A 25,026-nucleotide genomic window follows, 5' to 3' on the forward strand; every position below is an offset into this window, starting at 1 on the left:
CTGACACACAGTGGCAGCAGTATGTACTATCTACAGGATGCACTGCAGCAACTCACCAAGGCTCCTTCAACAGCATCTTGCAAACCCATGACCTAGAAGGACAATGGCAGAAGATGCATGGGAACGTCACCACCTGAAAGTTCTATGTCACACGCCATCCTGACTTGGAACTATATCAGCGTTCTTTCATTGTCACTAGTGTATTAAAACTTAGGAATCTGTGGTTTTAAAAACTGAAAAGGATTTCATTGGACATTGAGACATCTGAAAATAGCTGAACTTTATGGATGTTTTGAAAGGAGGTTCAACAAAAGCTGAACTGGTAAACAAGGACTGGAATGCAGATAATTTCAAGGAAACCAGCAGTGGGGGTTGACCTCAGAGCTACCCTCTGTTATGACAAGAGAGAATTTGTGATTGGGCATGTGACTTGTTTATGGAATGTTTTGGTTTCATTTTTGGACTTTAAAAGCCAGTGGGTTTGGACTAAAGCGGGCATTTTGAAATTCGATTTTGACCTGCCTGGAGATCAGAAGAAGAACCAGGAGAAAAGTATTACCTCTCTGTAAAGAATCCTTGTTCTGAAGAAGCAAAAGCTTGTATGAAGTGGTACTGTTGCCTCCTGCATTTTTGAAGAAACCCTGAATTTGCAGAAAATTTTGCAACTTTAGAAAAAGGACTTTTGCATCGAATGTGAGAACTGATACCTGCTGCTACACTCCTGATAGAAGAGCTATGTGACGCCTGCTGCAGTTGAATTTCCTTGAACGCCTACCCATCACATCAACCTTGCCTGGAAAGACTTTTTGAGTGGCATCCAACTATTCGACTTTGGGACACCTCACCAAACTAAAGAACTTCCTTCCAGATCACGACAGTCTAAGATTATTATTCCTTTCATTCCTTGGAAACAGCTGTAAACCAAAAATTCCTTTTTTTCCCCTGGTTAACCAGTTTTTGGATGTATGTGCGTATGCATGAGGGCTAGGGAAAATAAGGAGCTTTAATATCTCAATTTGTATATAGATTTACTTCATTATTGTTTAAGACTTGGTTTTATACTAAATGGTTAATTTTGTTGTTGATTAATGAAATCTGGTGAGTGTGCTTTATTCTGGGGACAAATAGAGTATTTAATTGCCTGTTTTCGGTAAGTGGGAAAATTTATTGATGTGCTGTAACCTGTGGAGAAGTGGGACCAAATTAACAGTGCACCCCTCCTGCCTTGGTCATAACACTGGGTCAAAAACCTGAAACTTCCTTCCTAACAGCATAGTGGGTGCAGCTACTCTGGATGGACTGCAGCAGTTCAAGAAGGCAGCTCACCACCACCTTTTCAAGGTCGATTAGGAGTGGGCAACAAATGCTGGCCTTGCCAGTGATGCTCATATCCCAGGAACAAATTTAAAAAAAGTTTGCTCCTGTGTCTCTTGGCTAGTAACAGTGATAACTAAACTGGATTCTGACTCCTGATAGTTGTGTAATGATCCTTGTTGGAAAGTGAGGGTGTCTGGATACTGGGGTAGGGGAAGGTAAGATTTGAATTCAGCTGTGATGCCCTGTCCCCACATTTGAAGACCCTGGCAACACTCACTGGATTCACAGGCAGAGGAGAAGTATATAGGTGAGATATTGGAGGGCTGCTAGTGCCCCTGGAACCATATCTCAGTATTCAGGAAAGGGAGAAAAGTGATGGGAAAGTTTTAAAATAATCCACAGAGTGAAGGAAAAATCAATCCAGGACTGCTCCAGAATTGTTAGAATTAATGCTGCATCAAATATATACGAGCAGAAAAATGCAATACTACACAAAAGTCGTAGTTATATTATAACTTTATTAATTACTAAATGTCACTATACATAACAGTTTCCCACAACTTTTTATGTACAGATACAGTACTTATGACTGATACATCATTATTTAACCAGTCTGGTTTGTTGACGTCATTGTTCTGTCAAAAAAAAATTGAAATTGCCGTCAGTGTTTATACATCTTTCAACGTCATATAATCCTCACACAATATTAAAGCATTAGAAATAAAGTGAAAAACGACAGGTGACAATTATTACCTGAATAGCTTTCTAATAGTATAGATAACTCTTCTAATTGGTTGTACCGGCCCTGAAATGACACCATGGGATACTAGAAACTAAATTTATGTTTCTAGCATCTGCTACAATCTGTTTAGAATAGATGGATTATTTTTTACTAAAAGCAGTTTCATATGAATGCATTGAGCATTGGACTTGTATCCCATGATATAATCTTTGGGTCATAACTTTTTATGCTTTTTGTTTTCATTTTACTCATACTGATTTGCTTGAGATAGTCTCATTAACATAATGGGAAAATTCTAAATGATGCTGATAATCAATGAAAAGCTGGCAGTCTGACAGGTTTTATTTCCCATGTTTTTCAGAGTGTGGTATCTTTTACATGAATATTATAAATTTCTTGTATTTAGAGAACATTGTAAGGACTGTTATCGGGACAAGCCTGGGTAATCACAAAGAACCTTATATTTTTTAAAAACTTCTTTCGTATTTAAGTGATGTTGGTTTCTCAAAAAAGCTGAAATCTGAAGCTAGATCAGGACAACAATGTAAATTGAAATCTAATACATTTGTTAAACTAATGGATGTGGTGTATATGGATTTCAGTAAGGCGTTTGATAAGGTTCCCCACGGTAGGCTATTGCAGAAAATACGGAAGTATGGGGTTGAAGGTGATTTAGAGCTTTGGATCAGAAATTGGCTAGCTGAAAGAAGACAGAGGGTGGTGGTTGATGGCAAATGTTCATCCTGGAGTTTAGTTACTAGTGGTGTACCGCAAGGTTCTGTTTTGGGGCCACTGCTGTTTGTCATTTTTATAAACGACCTGGATGAGGGTGTAGAAGGGTGGGTTAGTAAATTTGCGGATGACACGAAGGTCGGTGGAGTTGTGGATAGTGTCGAAGGGTGTTGTAGGGTACAGAGGGACATAGATAGGCTGCAGAGCTGGGCTGAGAGATGGCAAATGGAGTTTAATGCGGAGAAGTGTGAGGTGATTCACTTTGGAAGGAGTAACAGCAATGCAGAGTACTGGGCTAATGGGAAGATTCTTGGTAGTGTAGATGAGCAGAGAGATCTTGGTATCCAGGTACATAAATCCCTGAAAGTTGCTACCCAGGTTAATAGGGCTGTTAAGAAGGCATATGGTGTGTTAGCCTTTATTAGTAGGGGGATCGAGTTTCAGAGCCACGGGGTCATGATGCAGCTGTACAAAACTCTGGTGAGGCCGCACCTGGAGTATTGCGTGCAGTTCTGGTCACCGCATTATAGGAAGGATGTCGAAGCTTTGGAAAGGGTGCAGAGGAGATTTACTAGGATGTTGCCTGGTATGGAAGGAAGGTCTTACGAGGAAAGGCTGAGGGACTTGGGGTTGTTTTCGTTAGAGAGAAGGAGGAGGAGAGGTGACTTAATAGAGACATACAAGATAATCAGAGGGTTAGATAGGGTGGATAGTGAGAGTCTTTTTCCTCGGATGAGGATGGCAAACACGAGGGGACATAGCTTTAAGTTGAGGGGTGAAAGATATAGGACAGATGTCAGAGGTAGTTTCTTTACGCAGAGAGTAGTAGGGGCGTGGAACGCCCTGCCTGCAACAGTAGTAGACTCGCCAACTTTAAGGGCATTTAAGTGGTCATTGGATAGACATATGGATGTAAATGGAATAGTGTAGGTCAGATGATCGGCGCAACATCGAGGGCCGAAGGGCCTGTACTGCGCTGTAATATTCTAAATTCTAAATTCTAAAAATAAGTGACTTGAAGTATGATTGCCCAAGACATATATTTCATTCCTGATTAATTATGAGCAGTATATTACAGCATGATCATTACAAGGTTTTAAGTTTTATTTTTCTATTGGTCCTTGGAGATCAAAGACTGAATAAAACCCATCTTACCATTTGTGCCTTCTGACAAAATGTTATTCAGGCGCTCACCCAGAAGTTCTCTATACTGCTGAAATTGTTTGGTATTCATCTTGATTCCAATTTCAAAAGGAACACAGAGCTGTCCAAAATTTATAAAGAAGAAAACTACAAAATCAGATACAAATGTTTCCTGTGAACAAATAAGTGGCCACCACAGTAACTTCAATTTGTCTAGTGCTTTTAACGTAGAAAAATATCTCACAATGCTTCACAAACATGTAGTCAGACAAAATTCGACACTGAGGAGATGATAGGAGCAGTGCCCAAAAACTTGGCCAAAGACATGGATTTAAAGGAGATGGAAAGTCACAGGGATTTAGTGAGGGAATTCTAGCATGTAGGAACAAGATGGCTGAGCACACAGTAGTCAATTATGGGACAAAGAGATTGGTTATATGAGAGGCCGGAGGCAGAGGAACATAGATTCAGTTCTGATGAAAGGTCACAGACCTGAAACGTTAACTTTGTTTCTCTCTCCACAGATGCTGCCAGACCTGCTGAGTATTTCCAGCACTTTCTGTTTTTATTCTAGAGTTCAGGTGGGCAGGTATGTGAAATTATTTGGGAAACTTGAATTTGACCACTTGTCTCCCTACCTTCCACCTAGCTGAGGTCAGCGTGCAAAAGGGGATTGAACCTGGGACCTTTTTGTCTTCTTTGGTCCAGCATGTTTATCCATTGCATAGCTGAGCTATTGAGGGGGCCATTTTATACTTATTGTGCATTTTATTCGAAAATAGTAAACTTTAAAAAGGCGATTCAAAATTACTATGTAAACTTAAGAATTTTTATATTAGTGTTTTTAATAGTAATGAATTATTCTGTAATATCTGTCACTACTTTGTTATCATTTTTAATATTTTGCACTTGTGTAATTGCAGGTAATCATCAATGAACAACATGTTACACAATTTACTTTCATCAACATTACAGCAGGAATTGTGTTTTAACTGTTGGTTGATGTTGCTTTAATTTCATTCTGCTCTTCCTATTCTGGATGCTTCAGCTTCTATATTTTAGATTACTCCCAAAGGTAAGTCTCAGCTTCCTTCAGTCCTGAGATTATCTTCATGGGCCCTGATATCATGATTAACTAGGTAAATTTCTTATAGTATACCTGGGAAAACAAACAAAAAACTTTTCTGTCACTTAGTTACTAGATCTACCCTTAGCCATCAGGGAAATGTTCTGCCATCTTTGTAAAATGGCAGAACATCACAATATCAGTCCTCACTTTGAATTTTTGACGATCAATAGGCATTTTTACTAACTAACTTCTTGAACAAAAAGCAACAAAAAGTCACAATCTATATAGTAATCTACTCTTTTGTAGTATTATTTTCTAATTGTAGTGCTAGTTATTCTAACCTATCTCTCTGAAGCTTCCAAACAACTCAATTTAACTCTATTCCAATTATTTATTTAGAGATACAGCACTGAAACTGGCCCTTCGGCCCACCGAGTCTGTGCCGACCAACAACCACCCATTTATACTACATTAACCCCATATTCCCTACCACATCCCCACCATTCTCTGACCACCTACCTACACTAGGGGCAATTTACAATGGCCAATTTACCTATCGACATGCAAGTCTTTGGCTCATTGGCAATTAGTTCAACTATTCTCAATTCAGCTGAGTTCAGTTCATTACATAGCCCCCAAAACAATTGCCAGAACATCTTGAATTTGAATAGTTGTCAGATACATTCAAAAATAACTGGTGGTCACGCACACAACTCAGTAAATCACAAAACGCATGTTAATTTAAAATTTAATTTAGTCAGTTCTGATGAAAGGTCACAGACCTGAAATGTTAACTCTGCTTCTCTCTCCACAGATGCTGCCTAACCTGTTTTGATGTTTTTATTATTAATTTAAAAGTGGTTTGATTCCCCTTGACAGCCTTTCAGTTAGAAAACATGTCCAGATTGTCCTCATGTTTGTATTGATTTAAACTGGGAGATGAATTCTGACTGCAGTTGTCTTTTAAACTCTCTTATTTCTTGTGAATGGGTTGAAGGAACCTCTTCAAACCAAAACAAGATGAAAATGCTTCATTGTTCTCACAGGTGCCTTCTATAAGTTCATAGTGTAAATATCTGATTGAAGAAACAGTTTGTGCGAAAGAACTGTGCTACTATTTTTTCATTTATGTACCTTTATTACTTCTTTCATGTCTTCCGTACCCAATACTTCTGATAAGCTGCGTTCTTCAGATCTCTGTTGGAGGTTCACTGGTACTTTTTTTCCCACCCTGATTCTGTCATTTTCCTTTGAAACAAGCAGATGTTGTCAAGTGGCATTTCAATAACAGTAAATGAATCCCAACAAAACTAGGGGCTGGATTTTATTTTCCTGCCACTGGGAGCGGCGGTGGGTGAAAAAAATGGTGGGCTGCGCACCACCGTGCCACTCGATCTTGTGCGCGGTGGCTCATTTAAATATGCAGGCACCCCTCCCCAATCATGTGCCGGGGGTGGCTTCGGTGATGCCGTGTTTGGCATCAGCTATCTCTGTGCAGGTGCTGGCACCAATTTTAAAGGGCTGCCAGTCCTGCTCAGAGAATGCAAAGTTCCCCCCCCACCCCTGACCCCCCACTATACTAAAAATAAATGTTTGTCCCGTTTCCCCCCCCCCCCCCCAATACACTGAAATTGCAGAGCTGACCCCTACTCCCCAATCCAACTGCACAAAGTGCAGAGGTCACCCCTTTCCCCTCACACTAAAAATGCAGAGTTGAGACCCCCCCCCCCACACTAAAAGTGATGTGATTTGCCCCCCACCACCCCACACAACCTTGGTGGGGCCAGCTTTCCCTGTACGGGAAAGTGAAGGTACGTGACTGCTGCCCGTCACACTAAAGATCCGGAACCGAAGGTAAGATCGCAGGGAATTGGATTTGAATATATGTATAGAGTTTATTTAAATATTGAAAGTTGGGTCCCGTCACTGAGTGGTTGGGGGGGGTGCGGGCGCCGCTCTTTCCTGGAAGATTGAGCATGGAAATCCCGGCGTTGGGCTCCATGGTGGGCCACTGCCGCTGCGATCTTCTGGCTCCCACCCCCGCCACGGAGCCCGACATCAGGAACGCAACAACATTCAACCCCAGCTGTGAGTTTTTGGAGCAAGATTGGACTATATCTGAATTATAATGAATTATAATGTAACCCTTCTCCCTTCAGTAGTTGTATATTACAAACTTTCAAATGCAAAATGGCACAATCCACCACTGCTTTAGAGTAAAGTATTTAAACTGTAAAGTGCGTTTTACATACAAGCTTCTTTCGATAATCACTCGGGCTCAGAAAACTTAGGAACCCTTCAGTCTCTTCAGCCAGCATTGCCAAAACGCAAACCACCAACATGCTTATCATTATTCTCTTAAACATCTTTGAACTGAAAGCAAAAAAAAGTTTTTTAAAGAATGAATAAATGTTTTAACCTAGATCAGTCAATATGTATGAAAAATACAACACAACAGTAAATAATGTATCCATATATATATTCATTTATTCATCTAGGCTTACATACAGTACATCAGCTATAATTAACTGGAGATATCAAATACTAATTTCAAACAATTAACAGGAACATATTGTGTGCAGTTTTGGTCTCCTTATCTGAGGAAGGATGTTCTTGCTATAGAGGGAATGCAGCAAAGGTTTACCAGACTGATTCCTGGGATGGCGGGACTGATGAATAAGGAGAGATTGAGTCGGTTAGGATTATATTCGCTGGAGTTCAGAAGAGTGAGGGGGATCTCATAGAAAGCTATAAAATTCCAACAGGACTTGACAGGGTAGATGCAGGAAGGATGTTCCTGATGGTGGGGGAGTCCAGAACCAGGGGTCACAGTCTAAGGATACGGGGTAAACCTTTCAGGACTGAGATGAGGAGAAATTACTTCACCCAGAGAGTGGTGAGCCTATGGAATTCACTACCACAGAAAGCAGTTGAGGCCAAAACATTGTATGTTTTCAAGAAGGAGTTAGATATAGTTCTTGGGGTGAATAGGATCAAAGGATATGGGGGGAAAGCGGGAACAGGTTACTGAGTTGGATGATCAGCCATGATCATAATGAATGGCAGAGCAGGCTCGAAGGGCCGAATGGCCTACTCCTGCTCCGATTTTCTATGTTTCTATATTGTAAATCGACATTACGTTTATCTAAATAATAAATATCTTTGAGGTGAATAATTGCAAATGTTAGACTCAAAACAGAGAGGTCCAGGATTTGTTGAAAAAAAAACGATTCAAAAACACAATTCATTTGTACTAAAGATTTCAATAAACTTTGATTCAAAATTAATTGGATTTCTATACCCCCGGTAATACTCAATTTGCAGCCCAAACATCAATTTTCTTTTCTTTCAAGTAAAGTAACCATTAGCTTCTGCCTTGGGGCAAAAAAAATCAATCCTCATTCCTCCAGTGAGATTAGTTCTGAATCTTAGCCTTAAAAATAACTTTTTTACACATAGCTTTAAAGCTATAATTTTCAAAGGATTAAAAAAAAATATTATTCATTCCTGGGATGTGGGCATTGCTGGTTAGGCCAGCATTTATTGCCCATCTCTAATTGCCCTTGAGAAGCCTTCTTGATCCACTGCAGTCCATGTGGGGTAGGTACACCCACAGTGGTGTTAGGAAGGGAGTTCCAGGATTTTGACCCAGTGACAGTGATGGAACGGTGATATAGTTCCAAGTCAGGATGGTGTGTGGCTTGAAAGGAACTTGCAGGTGGCAGTGTTCCCATGCATCTGCTTCCTTTGTCCTTCTAGGTGGTAGAGGTCGCGGTTGTAAGGTGCTGTTTAAGACGCCTTATGCATTGCCACAGTGCATCTTGTAGAAGGTACACACTGCTGCCACTATGTGTTGATGGTGGAGGAAGTGAATGTTTGTGGATGGGGTGCCAATCAAGTGGGCTGCTTTGTCTTGAATGATGTTGAGCTTCTTGAGTGTTGTTGGAGCTGCACCCATACAGGCAAGTGGAGAGTATTCCATCATACTCTTGACTTGTGCCTTGTAGATAGTGGACAAGCTCTGGGGAGTCAGGAGGTGCAGGATTCCTAGCCTCTAACCTGCTTTTGTAGCCATGGCATTTATATGGCTACTCCAGTTCAGTTTTTGATCAATGATAACCCCTAGGATGTTGATAGTGGGGGATTCAGCAATCATAATCCCATTGAATGTCAAGGGGAGATGGTTAGATTCTCTCTTGTTGGAGATGGTCATTTCCTGGCATTTGTGTGGTGCGAATGTTACTTGCCACTTATCAGCCCAAGCCTGGATATTGTCCAGGTCTTGCTGCATTTCTACACGGACTGCTTCAGTATCTGAGGAGTCACGAAAGGTGCCAAACATTGTTCAATCATCAGCGAACATCCCCACCTCTAACCTTATGATTGAAGGGAGGTCATTGATGAAGCAGCTGAAGATGGTTGGGCCAAGAACACTACCCTCAGGAACTCCTGTAGTGATGTCCTGGAACTCAGATGATTGACCTCCAACATCTTCCTTTGTGCTCGGTATGACTCCAACCAGCGGAGAGTTTTCTCCCTGATTCCCATTAACTCCAGTTTTACTAGGGCTCCTTGACGCCATACTCGGTCAAATGCTGCCTTGATGTCAAGGGCAGTCACTCTCACCTCACCTTTTGAGTTCAGCTCTTTTGTCCATGTTTGAGCTAAGGCTGTGATGAGGTCTGGAGACGAGTGTCCCTAGTGGAACCCAAACTGAGCGCTACTGAGCAGGTTATTGCGAAGCAAGTGCCGCTTGATAGCACTGTCAACGACACCTTCCATCACTTTACTGATGATTGAGAGTAGGCTGATGGGGCGGTAATTGGCCAGGTTGGACTTGTCCTGCCTTTTGTGTACAGGACATACCTGGGCAATTTTCCACATTGTTGGGTAGATGCCAGTGTTGTAGCTGTACTGGAACAGCTTGGCTAGGGGCGCGGCAAGTTCTGGAGCACAGGTCTTCAGTATTATTGTCAGAATGTTGTCAGGGCCTATAGCCTTTGCTGTGTCCAGTGCCTTCATGCGTTTCTTTATATCAGGCGGAGTGAATCGAATTGGCTGAAGACTGGCATATGTGATGCTGGGGACTTCAGGAGGCGGCCGAGCTAGATCATCAACTCGGCACTCCTGGCTGAAGATTGCTGCAAATGCTTCAGCCTTATCTTTTGCATTGATGTGCTGGGCTCCCCATCATTGAGGATGGGGATATATGTGGAGCCCCTCCTCCAGTTAGTTGTTTAATTGTCCACCACTATTCATGACTGGATGTGGCAGGACTGCAGAGCTTAGATCTGATATGTTGGTTATGGGATCACTTAGCCCTGTCTATCGTATGCTGCTTACGCTGTTTGGCATGCAAGTTGTCCTGGGTTGTAGCTTCACCAGGTTGACACCTCATTTTGAGGTATGCCTGGTGCTGCTCCTGGCATGCCCTCCTGCACTCTTCATTGAACCAGTGTTGATCCTCGGCTTGATGGTAATGGTAGAGTGGGGGATATGCCGGGCCAAGAGGTTACACATTGTGGTTGAGTACAATTCTGCTGCTGCTGGTGGCCCAGAGCGCCTCATGTATGCCCTTTTTTGCATTGCTAGATCTGTTCAAAATCTATCCCATTTAGCACGGTGGTAGTGCCACACAAGACGTTGGCGGGTATCCTCAATGTGAAGACAGGACTTCGTCTCCACAAGGACTGTACTTTGGTCAACCTTACCAATACTGTCATGGACAGATGCATCTGTGGCAAGCAGGTTGGTGGGGACGAGGTCAAGTATATTTTTCCCTCTTGTTGGTTCCCTCAGCACCTGCTGCAGACCCAGTCTAGCAGCTATGTCCTTTAGGACTCTGCCACCTGAGTCAATAGTGGTGCTACTAAGCCACTCGTGGTGATGGACATTGAAGAGCCCACCCAGAGTACATTCTGTGCCCTTGCCACCCTCAGTGCTTCCTCCAAATGCTGTTCAACATGGAGGAGTACTGATTCATCAGCTAAGGGGGGAGTGTAGGAGGTGGTAATCAGCAGGTGGTTTCTTTGCCCATGTTTGACCTGATGCCATGAAACTTCATGGGGTCTGGAGTCGATGTTGAGGACTCCCAGGGCAACTCCCTCCCAACTGTATACCACTGTGCCACCAACTCTGCTGGGTCTATCCTGCCGGTGGGACAGGACATACCCGGGGATGGTGATTGCAGTGTCTGGGACGTTGTCTGTAAGGTATGATTCGGTGAGTATGACTATGTCAGGCTGCTGCTTGACTAGTCTGTTGGACAGCTCTCCCAACTTTGGCACAAGCCCCCAGATGTTAGTGAGGAGGACTTTGCAGGGTCGACAGGGCTGGATTTGCCGTTGTCATTTCTGGTGTCTGGGTTGAAGCCGGGTGGTCCGTCCGGTTTCATTCCTTATTAACTTCGTAGAGGTAGATACAACTGAATGGCTTGCTCGGCCATTTCAGAGGGCATGGAAGAGTCAACCACATTGCTGTGGGTCTGGTGTTACTTTTCTGTGCATTTACAACCCCCCCACCCCCTGCCCCCAACTTCCAGTGCAACTATTTCTATTTTTGTGTAAAACATTCTCAGACAATCTTGGATCTCCAGAGAAAAATTATATATTCTCACTCAAGCTTTCAAGACACTTAAAAATGAATGATCAGAAGCGGAGCTCTGCACAAGTCTGTAACCATGCATATGCAGAGCTCTCTTCTTGGCAGTATAAATGACAACAACCAATATTTCAGCAATGGTTGCTGACACATAGGTGCACCATAAGGGAAAAAAACATCATATTTGAATAGGCATTCATCAATCCACATACACATTTTTAAATCCTTATAAAAAAATACAGTACTGATATCTAAGTGCAATATTTACCATGGCGATTTCTTCCTGGTTGAGTTCTCTGTTGTGCAATTCTCCTTTTAAGATAGCCAGCTTGCTCGCTGGGCTTTTATATAGTTGAGAGGTTATTATTTTATTGACTGGATCTTTCTTGTGCCATAGCAATGTAAAGCATCACCTTCTGAAAGATAAAACTTCCATTAAAATATTTAGTTTTCACAGAAGCAAATGTGCTTCCTATTTTCTATAATTACTCTGAGTGCACACATCCTTGAAATGCAATAAATATGAAAAAAATACACTGTAGGTTTGCTTTCAGAAGCACATTACAATGTGATGACAGTTAATGCATATTTATTGATAGATTAGTCAGTTGTCCAGATTTTTATGTTTTTTTTGGTATTAGCAATAAAGTCACAATCCAAATGTCAGGGTTGATTCCTACTTTACTACATTTTTATTTATTACAGTTTTAGCATTTTTAATGGCCAAATCACATGTTCAGATCAGTTTTCTAAATGAAAAATAAATCACAATATATTTTTCTGTCTAATTAGGAGCACGATTATTGGTAAAAAGATTTGTGAAAAATTATGTAATTTAAAAATTGAAATTGTAGATTTCAAGTTCTGATATATACCCAACAATGTTCTATAAAAAAAAAACTGACCGATCTTATGTAGGCATAGCATGCTGTTGTGTGTGTCTGATCTTCTCTGGATGCATAGTGTAATGCCACAATTTCACTGATCTGTAAAAAAGATTAAGTCTTTTCATATGCCTCCTAGGCTTGAACAATTCTATCACTTTTACATTGATTCAAATGGATTTTAGATGTGCACATTGCGAAGGTGGTAGCTTGGCTCAGGTATCAGATTCCAAAACGAAGGCAACTAATGTGAGACTCCCTCAGAGAGACCTTCTCACACTGGTTTGAGTTCATAAGTTACAATTTGCGAAGAACTTGAGAAACTGGATGCATTCACTCTCTCAAAGTATTATTTTAATTCAAAGTCGTTTGCAATGTTGCACACCTAAATTCCATTTGAATCAATATAAAGGTGATAGAATTGTTTAAGACTAGGAGGCACATGAAAAGACTTCTTCATTTGTTTTACAAATCAGTGAAATTGTGGCATTGCACTATGCATCGAGAGAAGATCAGACACACACAACAGAATGCTATACCTACATAAGATCAGTTTTTAATGTAAATAGAACATTGTTGTGTATGTATTGGAACTTGAAATCTACAACTTTGATTTTTAAAGCACTTATAATGATGGCACAAGTAAGGGTATTGATATAATGATTTGAGGGACTGGAAAAGGCAACTCTGCTTGCGTTGTTGATGCCAAAGCTGGGCTAAAAATGTAGATTTCCTTGGCTTATTATACACTTTTGCAGAAGTTGAATTAAATGTTTAAAGAATGCAGACATTTCCACTCACACTTTTGAAACATTTAAAATTGATAAGGGGAAAAGAGAGCTCATTCAAACAGATTGTAAGAGCTTTTATAGGTATATAAAAAGGAAGAGAGTAGCTAAAGTAAACATTGGTCCCTTAGAAGCAGAGACAGGAGAAAATTATCATGGGGAATGAAGAAATGGCAGAGGCATTGAACAAATAGTTTGTGTCTGTCTTCGCAGTAGAAGACGCAAGTTTCACACCAGAAATAGATGATAACCTCGGGGCTAAAAAGAATGAAGAAATTAATATCAGCACAGAAAAAGTTGTGAAGAAACTTAAGGGACTAGAATCCGACAAATCCCTGGGACCTGATGGCCTACATCCTAGGGGTCTAAAAGAGATAGCTGCAGAGATAGTGGATGCATTAGCTATAATTTTCCAAAATTCCTTAGATTCCATCAGATTGGAAGTTGGCAAACATTACGTTGCTTTTCAAGAAAGAAGGGAGAGAGAAAACAGGGAACTAAAGGCCAGTTAGTCTAATGTCAGTAGTTGGGAAAATGCTGGAATCTATTATTAAGGAAGGCTTAACAATGCACTTAGAAAAGCACAGAATGATTAGAACAAGACAACATGGTTTTACTAAAGGGAAATCGTGTTTAACAAATTTATTAGAGTTTTTTGAGGATGTAACTAGTAGGATAGATAAAGGGGAGCCAGTAGATATAATATAACCGGATTTCCAAAAGGCATTCAATAAGGTGCCACACAAAAGGTTAATAGGCAAGATAAGGGCTCTTGGAGCTGGGGTAATATATTAGCATGGATAGAGGATTGGTTAACAGACAGGAAGCAAAGAGTGGGCATAAACAGGGCATTTTCAAGTTGGCAGGCAGTGAATAATGAAGTGCCACAAGAATCAGTGCATGAGCCTCAGCAATTTACAATCTATATTGATGACTTTGATGAAGAGATAGAGAGTAATGTATCTAAGTTTTCTGATGATACAAAGCTAGGTGGAAAGGTAAGCTGTGGGTAGGACACAGAGAGACTGGAAAGAGATATAGACAAATTCAGTGTGTGGGCAACTAGATGGCAGATAGAGTATAATGGAGAGAAGTGTGTAGTTTGGTCACTTTTTTTCCACTTTGGTCGTAAGAAAAGAAAAGCAGAATATTTTTTAAAAGGTGTGAAATTTGTAAGTGTTGATGTTCAAAGAGACTTGTGCTTGTACAAGGAATGCAGAAAGTTAGCATGTAGGTACAGCAAGCAATTAGAAAGGCTAATAGCATGTTGGCCTTTATTCCAAGGGGATTGGAGTACAGGAATAAGAAAGTATTGTTACAATTGTACAGGGTTTTGCTGAGACCACATCTGGAATACTGTGTGCAGCTTTGGTCTGCACATTTAAGAAAGGATATACTTGCATTGGAGGTGGTACAGGAAATGTTCACTAAATTAGTCCCTGGGATGAGAGGTTGAGTAAATTGGGCCTATATTCTCTGGAGTTTACAAGAATGTGAGGCGATCTCATTGAAACATACAAGATTCTGAAGGGGCTGGATAGGGTAGACACTGAGAAATGGTTTCTGCTGGTCAAGGAATCTAAAACACAGGGGCACAGTCTCAGGATAAGGGGCCGATCATTTAGCACTGAGATGAGGAGAAATTACTTCACTCAAAGGGTTGTGAATCTTTGGAATTCTCTACCCCAGAGGGTTGTGGATGCTCTATTGTTAAACATATTTAAGGCTGCATAGACGGGTTTCTGGTCTCTTCAGGAAATCAAGGGATATGGTGAGCAGGTAGAAAAGTAGAGTTGAAGCCTAAGGTTAGCAATGATCGTATTGAATGGTGGGCCATATGGTCTACTCCTGCTCCTAGTTTTTGTGTTCTCAGTCCTTGCCTGTAATCACACATATCCAGGGCTGGATTCTGTAGTCCTGCTGCCGGGAGCAGGGGCAGGTGTGGAAAATGGCAGCCGTCCTCCATGGGACCTGCACTGCAGAGATTCTTCGGCGGGTAGCCTCATTACATAGTCACAGCGGCCGCCCCTCCAATGCCTTGATGGGGGCAGCATTGGCAACACCGTTCATGGTGTCACTGATGTGAAAGCAGGTGCTGGCACCATTTTTAAATGGCTGCCGGAACTGCAGACAGTTCAACAAAGTGCAGAGCTGCCCCCTTGCGCGCCCCCCCCCCCCCTTTCCTATACACAAAGTGCAGAGCTGACCCCTGGGTGGGACAGTGAATGCTCATGAGTGCCGCTCGTTGCGCTGAGGATCGGGAACTGGAGGTAAGATCACTGCAGTTTATATTTTAATTCATGCAAATGTGTTATTTAAATATGCTAAGTCGGGTCTCGTCGCAGAGCAGCGGAGGGGCCGCCACGAAGCTTCCCCGCCGCCGGAATGATTGGGCCCAGCAATCCCAGCCTCAGGTTCCGTGGTGGCCGCTGCTGCTCTGATTTTCCACCCCCCGCCCCCCCAACTGGAACCCGGTGTCAGGCTGGGAACAAAATCCAGCCCCCCCAGTTCTATAACCCCTTTAAACTCATATTTTTAAAGTACTCAGGCAACCAGGGAACTTTTAAACATTTCGATGAAATCCTTTTTTAATATTATGATAGAATGAACAGTCCCAGCTTCTCTCTTCCAAAAAGCAGGGCTCCTCATCTTTGTCCAAGAGCCTAGATCTTTTCTGGCTGACCGTACTGGGGCCTGGAAAGATAGGCATCCAGCAGTCTAACTCTGGTCTTCCAGATAGATACCAGCTTAAGACCGGGGAACTGCAGTGTAATGGCAGTCCCAGTGACTAGGTTCCCTCATTAATTTTAACTTGGGATTTCTGGAATAATGGAGACATTGCAATTTGTAAAAGAGAGGGTTTCCCCCATTAATGCAAGTTGTTATAGAAATGTGTAACTTCAACTTACAGACAAGGAAGGTCACAAGTTTGATCCCCACTCCACTGTTGGCTGATATTAATCATATGGGAGTAGAGACATTACAATTTGTCTCAGACTTCCTGGATAAGAAAGGGGAAAATCAGCCAGAAACCATGCTTGTGATATTTATCCAGTGATGCCTGCTGGAAGTTCACTTGTGTCTGCTGAGGATCAATATTCTTCTGTGATACCCCCCCACAGTCAAATAGCTTGATGACTCTCGAGGCTTGCAAATGAAGAATGGTCACTTGGTCAAGAAATTCAGGATGTCTGATACTTGTGGAAATGTACCTCATTGAGGAGTTAATCCTTTCATAAGAGGAGAGGTGAAATTAATCAAAAGGAAAACTGGGTGCATCATATTAAGAAGCATGTATATGAAATATAAGTGGGACAATATAGTAAGCAATTGATAAGAAATAACCAGAAAGATACTATTAACACTGTGCAATAGGAAAGGCAACACTGTAGTTTAAGGAATCAATGAAGCCAACTCAGCTGTTTCGATAACCCTGAAATAAGTTATGGAATAGGCAGGTGGTTATCTTGAAATAACTTATGGATTTGAGGTTATTTGATAAATATTTGAACGGTTGCAAATTTTCACCAATCAAACTATATTTCAGCTTGTAATGCTTGAGGACATTTTATTTGCAGAAGTTAAATGCATTTTAGTGCAGTCTTTTAATAGTTTTTGAAATTAGGCTTGCATAGGTATATACAAAAAAAATTATACTATCTCTGCAAAATCTATTCTAGCTACTCCATATAATAGTACGCTCCTGTAACTTATATTGAGTTCCAAAGATCTGTTGTCAAATAGCAGTATTACGTCCGCTTGTGTTAAGAACTGCTGTAAAAATAATGGCCTCACTAGGGAATATGGTATTCAATTTTATTGCAGTGTCAAAAGTGTTACACTGAAAGAAAGTGTGAACCTCACCAAATACTTTAATGCCTTTGCAAAAATACACAACATAATCCATCTGACAAATTATTGCAATAAATACAGGAAGCACTAGGCAAGGATTTAGCTGCCATGGCTTTTATTGGTGTCATTTAAACAAATACAAATGGATACACAAATAATTTTATGTCCTTGGCATTTTATAGTAACAGTTTGACCTTTCCAACTAACTGAATCATTTATAATAATTGATGTGACGTAAAGAGATTTGTGGTTCTGCATAAGCGGCACAGTGGAGCAGTGGTTAGCACCGCCGCCTCACAGCTCCAGCGACCCGGGTTCAATTCTGGGTACTGCCTGTGTGGAGTTTGCAAGTTCTCCCTGTGTCTGCGTGGGTTTCCTCCGGGTGCTCCGGTTTCCTCCCGCAGCCAAAAGACTTGCAGGTTGGTAGGTAAATTGGCCATTATAAATTGCCCCTAGTATAGGTGGGTGGTAGGGGAATATAGGGACAGGTGGGGATGTGGTAGGAATATTGGATTAGTGTAGGATTAGTATAAAATGGGTGGTTGATGGTTGGCACAGACTCGGTGGGCCAAAGGGCCTGTTTCAGTGCTGTATCTCTAAACTAAACTAAACTAAAAATAAGCAAGATTTAAAACAATCCAGAGGAACAGGCTAATACCTTGGGAGTAAGGGTTCAAATCCCACCATGGCAGCTGGTGGAATTTACATTCAAATTAATTAATAAATTCAATTTACTAATAAAAATCAGTAGAGACTAGTAGAAAGCTAGTCTCGCTTGTCATAAAAACCCATCTGGTTCACAAACATCCTTTAGGGAAGGAAAACTGCTGTCCTTACCTGGTCTGGCCTACATGTGACTCCAGGCCCACAGCAATGTGATTGACTCCTAACTGCCCTCTGAAATGGCCTAGCAAGCCACTCAGTTGTCAAGGGTAATTAGGGTTGGGCAAAAAATGCTGGCCTTGCCAGTGATGCCCAAAATAAAAAAAATTGCTGTTGCGCACCAATAGGTTTTGTAGATCACTTACCTGATTTATCCATCCTCCAAATCACCATTTTTACTTTTCTCATTCAATAAGAACACAAGAATTTTTTTTCTAAAACCCCAGGGAATGATTAAAACAACTTTAGCTTTTTGTTGTATTTTTTGAATTAGCCCATCATTAAGATGATTCGGTACCAGTGGGCTGAATTTTACCGACCCCCTGTTGGCGGGGGGGGGGTGCGGGGGGTGGGGTTGTGGCTGGAAAATGTCTCCGGGAGAGGCCCGCCACACTCCCCAACGACAGGAAAGCCCCACCCCATATTGCCAGCGGTGCCGAGGCCTCGTGGCGGCTTCCCCACTGCTCAGTGACGGCAGTCTAAGCTACATATGCAAAGCCCTACTTACCATGCCTCATTATGCATCCCGCTGTCACTTTGGAAACACTTTCTAATATTCAGCTGAATGGGTATGTCTCACGTACCTTCCCATTCCTGACTGGTAAAAGCCGGTGGGACAGAAGTTGCAGAGCTCGGAGCCTGTGTAGGTTATTGTGGCAAGACTGGGGAATAACTGCAGATGTGTACAAACGTGGGAGGAGGTTGGTATTACCCAGGGCACAACTCTGCAAGCAACAAGGGAGGTGGGAGGGAAGATGCTGTTACCGGGGGCACAACTCTGCAGGAATCAAGGGAGGTAGGAGGTGGATGGTATTACTGGGGGCACAACTCTGCAGGCATCAAGGGAGGTGGGAGGGGGATGGTATTACTGGGGGCACAACTCTGCAGGAATCAAGGGAGGTGGGATGGTATTACTGGGGACACAACTCTGCAGTCATCAAGGGAGGTGGGAGGGGGATGCTATTACTGGGGGCACAACTTTGCAGGAATCAAGGGGGGGGTGGGGGGGAATGGTATTACTGGAAGCACAACCCTGCAGGAATCTAGGGAGGTGGGAGGGGGGATGATATTACTGGGGGCACAACTTTGCAGGAATCAAGGGGGGGGGGGGGTGGGGGGGGAATGGTATTACTGGAGGCACAACCCTGCAGGAATCTAGGGAGGTGGGATGATATTACTGGGGGCACAACTCTGCAGGCATCAAGAGAGGTGGGAGAGGGGATGGTATTACCGGGGTCACAACTCTACATACATGTGGGGAGGTGGGTGGGGGAGTGTATTACTGGGGCACAATTCTGCATATGTGTAGGGAGGTGGGTGGGGGAGTGCATTAAAAGAAGAACTCTGCAGGCATGAAGGGAACTATTGCATACTCTCCCTCTTTAAAGGGGGACACTCTGCGCCATTGAATGTTTCTGTGAGTGAAGGAGCAAAGGCACTCCAGGAACCCTGTGTGTGGGGAGGGTGCCATAAATGGTAGGCGTTTAAAGGTAATCTGGCTGGTGGGCCAATCGTTGCAACTGCTACAATCTGAATGTGGTCATGCTGTGCCACTCTTAGCGGAAGCTAAGACAGACAACGCCATGCCACGCCACATAGTTGATGCATGAAAGCACCTGATGTACCAGTCAATATCATTCTTTGCCCTGTTAGGTACCTTCGAAAAAGTGAAGGAACCGAATTTAATTGCAACTTGGAGGTGGCGATGGTTCACCCTATATTCATTGATCCATTTGTCGTGAGGATCCATATGCACCGCAGAAAAAACCAAGAGGCAGGTGCAGCCCATGTAGAAGCCCTCGGTTATGAGCACCAGCAGCCCCCAAGGAGAGCTTGCCACTGCAGATCGCCGCGCATTTACAGGTCCCACATGACATACCTGCAGATGTCTGAGCGCCAGTGTCAGAGGTGACTGCAGATGTCGAGAGAGGCAGTGACACATCTCTGTGCACTGCTCAACGATGACCTGCAGCCGAAGGGCTTTGGTGGACATCCTATGCCTGTGGCCCTCAAAGTGACAGCGGTTCTTAATTTCTATGCCTCTGCCTCATTTCAGGGACCCTCTGGCGACCTATGTGGGATGACACAGTCAGCAGTGCACCTCTGCATCAGGGAGGTCACTGTACCGGAGGGCCAGTGACTATGTCCACCTCACGACAGACCCTGAGAGCCAGGCCCAGAGGGCCATCGGATTTGACTCCATCACGGGATTCTCACAGGTGCAAGGGGTCATTGACTGCATACATGTGGCCACCAAGGCTCTCACCGGGCAACCAGCTGCATACTTAAACCAAAAGGGCTTACACTTGCTCAACATACAGCTGGTATGCGATCACCGGAAACACCATGCAAATCTGTGCCCGCTATCCAGGCAGCTGCCATGACACCTTCATCCTGCACCAGTCACAGCTACACTTGCTCTTCACTGAACTGGCTCAGATGGAGGGGTGGCTTCTTGGATACAAGGGCTACCCCTTGCAGACATGGCTCCTGAAACCGGTGAGAAATCCCACTAGTGATGCAACGGAGAGATAAAATGCCAGCTATGGCGCTACAAGAGCCACCATTGAGCAGGTGATTGGCATGCTGAAAATGCACTTCCCCTGCCTGGATAGATCGGGTGGGGCCCTGCAGTACAAACTGGAAAGGGTAGCTCGTATCATTGCTGTTAGCTGTGCGCTGCACAACTATGCACTCAATAGACCTTGCAGGATGGAGAGACATGAGCAGGATTCATCCTCAGATGATGAGGATGCAGAGGACATACAGCAGGAAAGATGCATGGGAGGACAGAGAGCATCCAGGCGCCACATGCAGGGTGAGCAGCGAGCAAGGAATGCACAGCAATGCCTTATTGATCAATGGTTCTCCACGCCATACAAACCGCCATGTGCTCTGCGAGCCACACAGCACCCTCGTTCACCTGTTGTGCAGCAATCTGCATCTGCAACATTTTTGTCTCCACCATTACTGGCAGCAGCAGACTGCGTCATTGTCCATGTTACTACATCCGTGGAGACGCACAAGAGTAATGCTGGCATGGCAATGATGTTATTCCATACATTGGCAGTTCTGAAAGGCCAATGATGTAATGGGAGGAGACACGATCGGTACATGCTGGCACACGTCATTCACACGGTAAAAGCAACACGCATGTTAGTGAAGAACATTTAGTGATTGAACTTCTTAAAGTTGTTGTGGTACCCGTGCAGACCCATTCGTGTCAGTGTTTTTTTGAAATGCTTGTGGGTGCTGCTTCGTGGTGTCACCTCTGCACTAGCAGCCTGACTGGAGGAAGGCTGCTGATCAGATTGCCCTTTGGCTGTGGATGACGTTCGCGGTCGTCCTCTGTGTGTTTGAGGCCTGGAGGGCCCTGGCTGGCTGGAGGAATCCTGTGTCAGCGCAGAACTCTCCTCAGACGTCGTGGCTGCTGGAGCTTGACTCACCGGTGGAGGGGCGGAGGGGTTGGCATCCACATTGGAATCACCTTGAGGGGTGACCCCAGATATGGCATGCAGGCTCGGCTTTTCCATCTCATGGCTCGTTTGTACCCCTCTGCTCTCCCAGGAAAGACCAAGGGCAAGGACTATCTCCATGCCCCTGGTCCCTCTCTCGCCTAGCCACTGCTGCATGGATCTGAAGGCCTTGGCAAGGGATTGCAGGTCAGCGTGGATTAATGGAGTCTAGCTCCCCAAGAGGGCCGCCGTCATCGGCATGGATGAAACCATGTGCTCAAATGCCTGGGACATGGCAACTGTCATGGCCTGGATGGACTCCCCCATCTGCCACTCAAGGCTGCGCATGTCCTGTGGCATCTCCACCAGATGTTGCCACGACTGCTGCTCCAGCTCCAGAATGCCCTGTGCTGTCCACAACAGAGGGTCATCAGTAGCCTGGAGCTCAGCATGGGCCTGGCCACTCACAGCCCTCTGACTGTCCGGCACCTTGGCTGTCTCAGCGTCAGTCAGCTGCTCGGGCGCGTGTGCAGTGCTCTCACCAGCTAGTGACCCAGACTCTAAGGCCGATCGCATTCCCACTGAGGTGACTGTATCTGCGTTGTTGAAAGGTGCGGGAGTATCTTGGGACGCTGCGTCCTCTGAGGAGTCCTGGGCCACCGGGTTCAGAGCGTGGACCTGCAAGATACAATGTGAAGAGCACACTGTCAGTCTTTATGATGCGTATGTAATGATTATGACAGCATTGTCTCAAACAATAAGATTTTCACGGTGACCATTGTGTATATCAAATGATTGTATGTTCACCCAGAACCCTGAGCTCAACTTCACTGACTGAACGGTCCACGTGTATTGCTGCCAGATCCAGGGCATCCTCCTCAGCCTGTGTCAGCATTCGGAGATCTGGCACTCCTCCAAAAGTCCGCTTTGCCTCCCAAGCATTGTGGGCCCTCCTTGCCTGGAGCAACAAGGAAACAGATATTAAACGTGGCAAAGCAACAACACAACACGTCATAAGAGGGGTGCTGGGCCCAAAGGTGGGGAAGGCTTGGTCTGCAATATTGAGTGAGCCTGTCATGTAGATGCCATGCTCTGAGCTGCAGACAAAGGTGAGTTCTTTCATACATTCATCCGTTCATGTCATTTCATTCTTCCCTGCCCAACCTCCCTGTCTTTGGCAAGGCAGTGGCACACATGTACCACTCTGTGTGGGGACACCCAGGTTCAGTGGAGCCATGATATAAAGTGCCACTTACTTTTGCAGTGCGAAGCAGATCGTTAATCCTCTTCCGGCATTGGACCCAGTCGTACCGGATGGCCCCATGGGCTACTTACCTCCTCTGCCACCTCCAGCCAGGCTGCCTTGGTCAGGTGGGAGGGCCTCTTCTTACCATCGCTGGGAAAGGGACCTTCCACCTTGCTTGGACAGCCTGGAGGAGAATGAGCAGGGAGGCATCGTGGGGCCACACTGGAATGTCCCTCTGCCAACTTCGGATTTTTCTCCGGTTCTTTAACTGCACTGGTTATTTCACAGTTTAACTGCTCTCAGTTCTGGCTGCAAGGTTGTTTTCACAGCTTTTGAAACTAATGCAGGGCTGGCTGCCATTTAAGTAGGGCCCTAGCACCTGTTCCTCATGTGACTTGATGCCGATCACAGCGGCGTCAATCCCGCCCCCTCCACATCATTTGGGGGCGGGGCGGCGGCAGGTTGCGGGTATGTTAATGAGGCGCCACACTGAATATCGTGGCGGCTCCGCAACGAACGGTCCACATGGGTGGGCCACCATCTTTGAAGCTTGGCGAACTGGTAAAATTCAGCCCATTATATCAAGTTGGAGTATAACAAATTGGATTGATTTTAACAGAAGGTAATTTAAGATGAAAAGGTTATAATAATGAATGAGAAAATACTGAGTGCAGGGTATGGCCGCCGTCATTATGCTAAGTGGCCGCACGCTGCATAATTACGGTGGCGCAGCTGCAAACGTCACGTGGGCCGGCCGGCATTTTGCACACACGCGCCCCTCCTGGCAGCGTGTTAACAAAATCCAGCCCTCAAACTCATAATGGAGAGTCAGGAAGCTCTGTCCAAGGTCCTGATCATTCTTTGACCTTAATTGAGTAGAATCCACGTGCTTTTGTACAGGGGTTTAATTTGTTTTTATGGCATTGATTTTTTAAAACATTTTGCTATTCTTCTGTTATTGTTAATGTTTGCCTGTTTAACCCCCCCCACCCCCCGAATCAACTCAAACCCAACCACTCACTCATGTTAAAATTCCTCCAATGATACTGAATCACGCATTTATAGTTAATTTATTTAATAGGCATCTAAATATTATAATGAAGTTGTGTACAGATTGGAGCTCTGATGAAGGAAGAAAGACTTGATTTACCAATGAGGCCCTTCAGATTATTGAGAATTGGACTGGTGACCTATTATTAACCAGGCAGGCACAGGAGACAAGAGTGAGAAAAGACAATACAATTTCCACAACTGGTTATCTCCGAAGAATTGTGCAGAATAAAAGTTGCAGTGTAAGTGATGCTCAATGGCTAGGCAATAAAGGCCAAAATCCAAATCCAAGAATTAAAAAAGAAAGCTAGGATTTTTTTAATGTGTCAAAACTGCTGGCAGACTTTCTGGGGACAGTCATTTTAATAAATCTGCAAATATCTACTTATTCCTAATACAAACTGCTTTATGTTCTTTAGTTATTTTTCAGAAAATGTATTAAGAAAAACTGGCGATACAATTCAAAATAAATTTGCTCACATCACACAGGTTTATGAAAAGGGCCTAAATGTCCTTATTTTGGCTGGTAGCAAATATAATGCCAGCAGAACGAAATAACAATGAAATCTCTCTGCACCTTGTTTTCATTATCTTTCCAAGGTAGTGGAGCAAAAAAAAGTGTAAATATTTATCAAAGGTATGTTGGAGTGGGCACTTTCTTAGCTGTTGTCAGTGTATGTTGGACAGCCCACCTAAGCAATATTTTTTTTCTCTGGACACCCATGAAGGTTTGTGATAACACTGTAAAGATAATGTAATAATATTTAAAAAATGCTTGTTTATGTACCCACAAATTAACACTTCACAATCATTATTGAAAATTTTAGAATATAAAAAGCAAAAATCATTCATTGGCCAAATTTATTCTGTCACCTAATTCCCTAATACCTTCCATCTGCTGGAACAACGTGACCTACATACTCGAGCAGATATCCAGCTTTAGATTGATGTACTGCACCATAAGTGACTGATACCATTTACTTTGGATCAGATCCAGTCAGTGTCTGAACGTTTAATCCTATTCAGGAAGAAATGTGTGCAAATCTCATTAGCGGATGAGGAGGGCTCCTATACCATATGTCGTGTAAACTTGCCCCTTTCTTCTCCCTGTTATAAAATATGCACATTTAAGTTAGACTATGTTGAAAAAAATAAGAAAATGACATTTTATTAACATTAATTTTTGGTTTTAAGCTTGCACATCTAAAAGACACTACCTTGCAAAAATACATCTTTGACAAAAAAATTGTTTGTAAATACAGTCTG

The 25,026-nt window shown here is 43.5% G+C and overlaps 1 protein-coding gene across 2 annotated transcripts in view; it reads right to left on the reverse strand.

The window, feature by feature from the left end:
- Positions 1–1,914: 1,914 nt before the first annotated feature.
- mlnl (motilin-like) overlaps positions 1,915–25,026 on the reverse strand; it is a 48,068-nt gene continuing 24,956 nt past the window's right edge. Inside the window, exons 1-6 of one of the 2 annotated variants that reach the window (XM_068057694.1) lie at positions 16,185–16,220; positions 11,872–12,019; positions 7,256–7,376; positions 6,138–6,251; positions 3,947–4,055; positions 1,915–1,952 (exon numbers count right to left, since the gene is read on the reverse strand). In XM_068057694.1, coding sequence (XP_067913795.1) covers positions 1,945–1,952; positions 3,947–4,055; positions 6,138–6,251; positions 7,256–7,369 — 345 coding nt within the window. In that variant the 5' untranslated portion in view covers positions 7,370–7,376; positions 11,872–12,019; positions 16,185–16,220 and the 3' untranslated portion in view covers positions 1,915–1,944. Of the gene's footprint in view, positions 1,953–3,946; positions 4,056–6,137; positions 6,252–7,255; positions 7,377–11,871; positions 12,020–16,184; positions 16,221–25,026 lie in introns of those variants that run through there. The other variant, XM_068057693.1, reaches the window with a different exon arrangement.

The sequence above is a fragment of the Heterodontus francisci genome, chromosome 25 (assembly GCF_036365525.1).
Source record: "Heterodontus francisci isolate sHetFra1 chromosome 25, sHetFra1.hap1, whole genome shotgun sequence".
Lineage (NCBI taxonomy): Eukaryota > Metazoa > Chordata > Chondrichthyes > Heterodontiformes > Heterodontidae > Heterodontus > Heterodontus francisci.